This window comes from Rutidosis leptorrhynchoides, chromosome 4 (genome assembly GCF_046630445.1).
Source record: "Rutidosis leptorrhynchoides isolate AG116_Rl617_1_P2 chromosome 4, CSIRO_AGI_Rlap_v1, whole genome shotgun sequence".
Lineage (NCBI taxonomy): Eukaryota > Viridiplantae > Streptophyta > Magnoliopsida > Asterales > Asteraceae > Rutidosis > Rutidosis leptorrhynchoides.
The window spans coordinates 196,449,597-196,458,463 of NC_092336.1; the positions used below are offsets into that span (position 1 = coordinate 196,449,597).

The 8,867-nt window shown below is 30.9% G+C and overlaps 1 protein-coding gene across 1 annotated transcript; it reads left to right on the plus strand.

Moving 5' to 3' along the window:
• Positions 1-1,353: 1,353 nt before the first annotated feature.
• LOC139843209 (transcription factor bHLH62-like) lies at positions 1,354-3,926 on the plus strand. The gene is made up of 7 exons (XM_071833275.1): positions 1,354-2,396; positions 2,492-2,659; positions 2,758-2,823; positions 2,995-3,063; positions 3,148-3,219; positions 3,312-3,440; positions 3,534-3,926. The coding sequence occupies exons 1-7, from the start codon at positions 1,692-1,694 to the stop codon at positions 3,660-3,662; spliced, it is 1,338 nt and encodes a 445-aa protein (XP_071689376.1). The 5' UTR covers positions 1,354-1,691; the 3' UTR covers positions 3,663-3,926.
• Positions 3,927-8,867: the final 4,941 nt, after the last annotated feature.

The following is an 8,867-nucleotide window of genomic DNA, read 5'->3' on the forward strand; positions in this document are numbered from 1 at the left end:
CGAAATAACGTAGCCTTGTAACAGCATCTCATCTTGCAGTTTGACCGACATTGACGACTCATGAAAATGGCTAACCAACTCATCCGGTTTATTTACAACTAAAAGACTTACAACACTCCTTGATGATCTAAAATTCGGTTCATCCACAACTTATGGAAAAACCTTTCGAAACAAATGTATTTCACAAAAGGTCAATATTTTTATTTGGCGAGCCTCACAAAAAAGGATACCTACAAGATTTGAAATTGACAAACGTGGCATAGACCTTGATACAATTCTTTGTCCCCTTTGTAACTCACAAGTCGAAACCGTAGACCACATTCTCGTTACATGCCCCTTATCTTCACAAATTTGAAATCTAGTGTTACAATGGTGGAACCAACCCCATATCACCATCACGAACCTAGATGATGCTTTCTTCTCAAACCAAAGCTTCGCAAATAGCACCACCAATTCAATCATATGGCAAGCCACCAAATGGATTTATGGCTACATTTTATGGAAATATAGAAATAAAAAAGTCTTCTCCAAAAAGGAATGGATACCGGCAACAATATTAACCGAAATACAAATCTTAAGTTATGGTTGGATTTCCAATAGCTAAGCAACCCGTCCTATTATGTGCTCTCGCCTCAAAATAGAACCGGTGTCGGCTAAGTGCAATCGACGTGTGGTTTGGTTTGGATATTGCAAATGAGGATCATGTTTTCGGGGTTTAATTGGATTGCTCATATTGGCTCTGTCGTTGCTAGATCAACACCGCATTTATGGTCATCTCAGCTTGATCTCTCAAGTGCCTTCCGACATTATAATTCTCCTTTGTATATCCTATACAAAACTACTACAAATCGCAACACTGCTCCTATTATTATTCGAATCTTAGTCGTACTGTAATCTGATTGTATAGTGTGTTCTAAATCCATGTAATTATTTATATCTATTAAAATAAGTTTTTCTTGCTTTAAAAAAGAAATTCATTTAATAAAGAACTCATACTCATAAATATTACGAGTATTTATTTTTCTCATTTCCATTCAACAGTCAACACCATTAACGAACAGAGTAATATATTTATGATGTTTTTAGTTACAACCCATATTTCAAGGGTAGAAAGTAGAGTCCTTTGGTGTTTTAACGTTCAAGGCCCGGCATTTTACACTTTTCCCAACTTTAAAGCCCCACAAATACACAACCCTACCCAACATCTTCTTAAGCCTTTAAATATTAAATACTCCGTATTAAATTTAAATACAAATAAAATAATTATAATCATGCTCTATATAACTTCATAGTAACTCAGCCTAAAACCTTCCCCCTGAATCCATTATTTTTTGTTGCTTGTATTTGCATCATCAACACACCAAACTTTCATTATCAAACTCAACTCCCACAATCTTCATTCATCACTTCAGTTTCTTACTTAATCCATACAAATATAATGTGACACTTTCATTTTTTTTTTTTTACATATATAACAATTTAATCCCATTTGTACCTCAAAAAGACAATATTTTTACCTCCAATTCTTAAAATTTTGAACACTTTCTCATTTGGGTATCAAATTTATCACAAAAAGATTACCTTTTTACCTCCACTTTCCCAACTTTTAACCATATCTTCATTTGGGTAAAAAATTTAAACCCCAAAGACTTTCTTTTTTACTATCAACTATCCAAATTTTGTGTTCAACAATGGACAGAGACTTCTTCCTTAATTCCGGAATACAATTCGAGTCATCCTCTCAATCTCAGTGGAAGCTGATGTCATTGATGACGGAGATGAACTTTCCGGTGGATCAACTTCCTGCCGGAGAAATTTCCCGGCCAAATTGGGAGAAGTCTGATCAGTATTCACAATTTGAATCTGCCAAGTCTTCAATGGTGACATCCTCTGTTTCCCCTGTTTCTAATAACACATCATTAAACTCATCACCACACAAATTAAACTTACCAATTATGGATCATTTTTTGAATGAAAACACACCTCGTAATTCGGTACAATTGAATCCGAATGTACCATTGATCGCAACGGACCCTGGTTTCGCTGAACGAGCTGCAAAGTTTTCGTGTTTCGGTAGTAGGAGTTTTAATAGTAGAAGTGATCAATTGGTGTTAAATTCTAATAATGCTTCTCTGATGCCAAGTATCGGAAAATTTCCTCGAGTTTCGAGTAGCCCCGCATTGAAAATCGATCGATCTCCAGTAGGATTTGAAGAAAACAAGAATTCAGAAGTGATTAATATGAAAATGAGTAAATTATCAAACTCTGCTGCAAATTCTAATGAAGAATCCTCTGTTTCGGAGCAACTTCCAAGTGGGGAACTTGGATTCAAGAATCATAAAGATTCGAATTCGAGGAAACGAAAAGGTGGTTCTTTGAAGGGAATTACAAAAAAGGTAATAAACCCATATGAATTACATAACACCCAGATAGAATCATTAAATTTTCAATTCAAATTTGGATGAAAATTGAAACTTTATTTATTTTTCAGGAGGAAGAAGTCAAAGATGATTCGAATTCAAAAAAATTGAAGAAAACAGATGAAGAAAATGGTGGCAAAATGGAAGAAGATACAAAGCTACCTGAGCCACCAAAGGATTATATTCATGTTAGAGCAAGAAGAGGGCAAGCTACTGATAGTCATAGTTTAGCAGAAAGAGTAAGCTTTAGGAATGATTTTATGATTTAATTATGGTGAATGAATTATTTCAAGATTTTGGTACTAATAAAGTTTCCACCTTTGTGTATAATTTTCAGGTTAGAAGAGAGAAAATTAGTGAAAGAATGAAGCTTCTTCAAAATCTTGTACCAAATTGTGACAAGGTGACTTAAAAATTTCAACTTTGATAATTTTTCACGGTAAAAAGTCAAATTTTGATAACTTGAAGTGACTGAAAATGGCTAAAAGTTATCTTTATTTTAATATGCAAACCTTGAGTATCTTGATGGCTTTATAGAGAAAAGTAGCTAAAATTTGGACTTTTGATGATTTAGGTTACTGGAAAAGCACTTATGCTTGATGAAATTATCAATTATGTACAATCATTGCAAAGACAAGTTGAGGTAACACAAGATTCTTATAAATTTTCTAGTTTTTGATCATCTAAACATTCAGCAATCTAACCTTTTTTCATATTGTTTATGTAGTTCCTTTCAATGAAGTTAGCAACTGTTAATCCAAGTCTAGATTTTGACACAAATGACATAATCTTGCAGAATGTAAGCTCATTTTCTAATCTACAAACTTCGTGTTTCTACTTTGAAAGCGCTCTAATGTTTAGTATTAATCATGATTGTTAATCAAACTTTAGGTTAATCATTCATGTGGAAATGTATCTCAACAAACATCAACATTTTATCATCAAAACTCACAAGTAGTATTCAATGAGTCAGCCCCAATGACACAATGTGTTCAAGAATTCGCTGAACCTTTTCCTCAGGTACAACTTTTGATCATAAATTTACAAACTTTATTACTAAAACTTTAATATGATTGTTAAATATAATCATGATTTTGAATGTTGTTTCTTCAGTTTTCAGAATTTGGTCAAGACGATCTACAAAGCATTGTTCGAATGGGTTTTGGTGAAAATCTTGATCTTGATTCGTCATTTTTTCAAACGACTCATGATCGACCATCAAATATGAAAATCGAGCTCTGACCGCACCTGTGTTAAGGACTTTTGTAAATAGAAAAGAGATGATATGCGGTCCATGTTCAAGAAAATGAACCGTTAATAGCTAATCTATCCATTTTTAGGTCTAATTCAACCAATATTCTTCCTAATAATTCTAGTTTAATGTTTTGTACTAATATTTTCATAAGTTTCTTATCATTATTATGTATTTGTAGTATGTCTAATTGTGTGTATTCTTCCATTAAACTTCACACCTTTTGTAATATACATTTTGTTATAGAAAGATATTGAGATGTGAAATTTCCACTTTTGCTATTACATTTAATTTGATTTCTCTATGTTTTATGGATGAATTTTCGTCTTGAAAGTTAATAGGTCAAACATAATGATGTACACACAAATGATGCAGAACTATGAAGAATTTGTAATTTTAATTTTAATACTCTAATATCGATGTCCACATACAATAATCCAATAAAAATAAAAATATACATCACCGAGGCATTGTATGAGTGATTTCAAAGCCTTAGCAGAGGGGACTCGCGATTAGCTGCTAAGCAACTCGGGTCAATCCTTGGAGTTTTCTACCTAGCGTGTGTTGGTCGCAAATGAGAGTATTCAATATGAAAATTTACTGTAAAAAAAAAAAAAATACACGATAAGTTATTTTACAACGCCAATATCTTCTCTGTAAAAATCAAACATAAAGTGTTTACTTTATAATACATTTCGATGACACGAGAATCACCTCTATCATCTAACACAAACGTACGCTAACATAAGTTTATACTTATAAAAGTGTGAGATTTGAACATAGTATATAATGCATTCTAGTTCTAGTCATTTGATAAACCAAGATGGAATAGTGATAGTCATAGTCATTACATATGATAATAAGATGATTAACATAAACCTTTTCAGATTAACTAAGTTAATATATTGTATTATAATTAATAATAATTATAATTATTATTGAATACGCCGTATTAAATTTGGAATGATTGTTATTGTTATGTTATGATTGAGCTGTAATGAGCAATCCATTCTATTTGCATAATTTCTGCCACATATTGTGGTCCTGTAATTTTCACAGATTATTTAAAAAACAGAACCTTCCGTTCTTCCTTTTACATGATTACCGTAATGCAGAGTAAACAACTATTCAGTCATATAATATAATCATATAATAAACATAAACATATAATAAAAATATATCAAAATTTAAAAAATATACGAAAAAAGAAGAATCCCAGGTTGGCTTTGGTGAATACTGACTAGACCCAATGAACACAAAAAGTCACACATCCAACTTTTTATATAAGCAAAAAGATAAGAAAACGAAAAAATATTATCCACTTTTTAAAATATTAGTGTGACTAAAAGAAAAGTTAGAGATTTAGTGGATGTACAGGTAATAAACAAGATGCTGAATTCAAGTTTTAAGAGTGATTAATAAAAAAAAAGTTACAGTAGATTGGCAATTTGCAGCTTTACCCTTTCTTATTTTATTAGGAATTCAATTATTGGATTGATTTAGTTAATAAAAGATTCTTTGATAATGATATATTTTACATAAAGGTTAAAATTAAATAGATGATTTAACTTAATCATTATTCTTTAGAAAATTGGTTAGGTGCCAAATTGTCCCTTATAAAATATACTATAAAAAACGAAAACTAACAAAAACTCATCATACTGTGAAAGGTCTGTCTAGAACAAAAATTATAAGTTTATTTATTATTAAAAAAATTTATCTCCTGAAAAACTGATCGAAATAATGATGTTCAGATTGTGTTATTACGTGATTAACATATTACTATTATTGAACATATTTATGTAGAAATCGTTGACATATATTTAGAAAATTTATATTTTAAATAATATGGTTAAGGTGAAATTATAATGTGTTAAAAAGTCTTTGCCAGTATCTTTTCCATAATCAAATGTTGACTATTTACGTGTATTGTTAGTATAGTCTGAATATTAATTAATATTAATATTAATATTAATATTAATATTAATATTAATATTAATATTAATATTAATATTAATATTAATAAAAAAGTGGGTAATGTGAATTTGTGTCATGGTGTACGTATGTGCATGTATATGTGGTGCATATGTTTTCTTAAGGATCACTTTCGCATAAACTAGCGACCACCGAGTTATCTATAAAACAGGAGATTCAGGTTTGAATCTTGGTAACATTCAAAATCGAATTAAAATGGGCCTTTGACGGTAGGGGGCGCCAATTTGTGCAATTCACACAGTTACGAGTCTCATTATTCACAAGGCTCGTCACCCAGGAGTTATACTCGTTAGTGAGGACCAAATGTAATTGTCGCTAGGGGGTTTCCACTACGAACAGAAAAAACATGTTTCCTTAAGTAATATTTTCACTACAATTTTTAGTAAATCCACCACACTACGTAAAGGAGTTGTAGTGTAAAATTTCTAAGACCATTTTTAACCGGGACCATGTGATGGTAATGTGGAGTCAGATAATCCACTTTTTAAAAGAAAAAAAAATTGATATTTTGAGTATGACGTGACAATGATATATTGTGAAGGTAAATAGTGATGTTTGTTAAATTTGAGTGAGTAAAAAGATTTTGAATTACGTAGTAAAATATAATTGAAAGTTGAGTGAAAAAAAAGAATAAATTAATAATATAAATATATGTGTTAAATTATGATGGTTGAATCATACTTAAATGACATCCTCTTCTCCGTCACTTGGTTGACAAACGCCGAGCCACTGTCATCGATGACGCCGCACTAGTAGCGTCAGCCGGCGTCACCATCTCCAACTCACCGTCACAGGAACTTCTGACGCCCAGTTAAAGATGGTCTAAATGCATGTGTATGATAGATTTATCAAAAACTGTGGTGAATTATCACTATCTATATATTTTATATTTTACGATATATGTGTGTGTGTGTGTGTGAGGGGTGGTGGTGGGAGGGGGGGGGGGGTGTAGGGGGGGGGGGGGGGGTACTGTCACCTATATAACTTTGTATGACAACCCAACAAATATTACGTCGTTTTTCCATAAAACTTAAAAACCTAATACACTATTATGAAGTAGTCTGTTCATCCCGCAACTCACGTTCTCTTCATCCAAACCCAATGCATCTAATTCTTCTTCCATGTTTACGATTATCTTACTATCAATCCAAATTTTTAGGGTAATGAGTAACCGATTTCCTTCGTTAACTATTTGACTAACAGTGTATTATATATATATATATATATATACATATATATATATATATATAGTGATAGGATCAAGAGGGAAGTAACCATTCGGGGGGAAACGGGGGGAAGCAAAAACTTTTTTTTTTTTTTTTCGTTTTTTGAAAAAACTTTGTTCACGAACATTATAGATGGGATGAAAATATGAACATTTAGTAGAGACACTTTGTGATAAATGTTTTTATTTTGGCGGGAAAACGCTCGAAGAAGTAACATATAACAATTATCGTGTTTTTCGAGCGTATTTTGAGGTTTTAGCTATTGGGGTTTAGATATTAGGGTTTATAGGGTTTAGATATTAGGGTTTAGAAATTTAGGGTTTAGGGTTTAGATTTAGGGTTTAGATTTAGGATTTAGATTGAGTTTTTAACACGAACGGTTTAGGGTTTAGGGTTTAGGGTTTAGGGTTTGGTGTTTTGGGTTTATGGAATAAATTCAAAACACCAAACCCTAAACCCTAAACCCTAAACTCTAAATCGGGCTAAATTTTACTTCACAAAACATGAAAAAAAACGTTCATATTCTTCACGAACAATATTTTCTTGAATGTTATTTTTGTCGACCGTTTTCCCGCCTAAATAATAACATTCATCACGAAGTGTCTCTTCCAAATGTTCATATTTTCGTGCGATCTTGATGCCGGAAAAAATTTTTTCAAAAAAAACGGAAAAAAAAAATTTGCTTCCCCCCGCTTTCCCCCGATTGGTTACTTCCCCATTGATCCTGCCCACATATATATATATATATATATATATATATATATATATATATATATATATATATATATATATATATATATATATATATATATATATATATATATATAATCAAGAGAGAAACACTTTTTTGGAGGGAAGTAATTTTTTTCGAATTTTTTTTTTCGGGCATCCAGATCACATGAAAATATGAAAATTTAAAAAAGACACTTTGTGATTAATGTTATTATTTTGTCGGTAAAACGCTCGAAGAAAAAAAATGAAAATATTCAATGCATTGAATGTTTTGATTCTGAGTTTTTTTAAGGGGTTAGAAATTAGTGTTTAGAAATTATGGGTTTAAAAATTAGGGTTTAACTATTAGGGTTTAGAAATTAGGGTTTAGATTGAATATTTTAATACGAACGGTTTAGAATTTAGGGTTTAGGTTTTGGGTTTTGGGACTAAACTCAAAACACTAAACCCTAAACTCTAAATCGGGCTAAATTTAAAAAAAAAACACTTCACACAAGATGAAAACAAAACGATGCAAATAAACTTAGAGTTAAAACATTCAATGCATTGAATGTTTTCATTTTTTTCTTCGAGCGTTTTACCGCCAAAATAATAATATTCGTCACAAATGTCTTTTTTAAATTTTCATATTTTTACCTAATTTTGATGTCTGAAAAAAAATTGAAAAAAACCAAAAAAAAATAAAATAAAAAATTACTTCCCCCCACTTCCACTCAAAAAAGTGCTTCCCTCTTGATTATGACAATATATATATATATATATATATATATATATATATATATATATATATATATATATATATATATATATATATATATAGTCAAAATCAAGAGGTAAATTCTTTTTTGGAGGGAAGGGGAAGTAAATTTCTTTTTCCATTTTTTTCGAATTTTTTTTCCAGCATTAAGAGCACACGAAAATATGAATATTTAAAAAAGATACTTTTTGATTAATGTTATTATTTTGGCGGAAAAACACTCGAAGAAAAAACTGAAAACATGCATCATGCGTAATTTATTCTTAAATGTTATTCTTTGAGCGATTCTTTTTCCATCATATGTGAAGTTTTTTTCAAGATTTAGCCCGATTTAGAGTTTAGGGTTTAGGGCTTAGTGTTTTGGATTTAGTCCCTAAACCCAAAACCTTACCCTAAGCTAAACTTCAAACCCTAAACTCTAAACCGTTTGTGTTAAAAATTCAATATAAACCCTAATTTATGTGACGACCCGTAAATTTCCGACC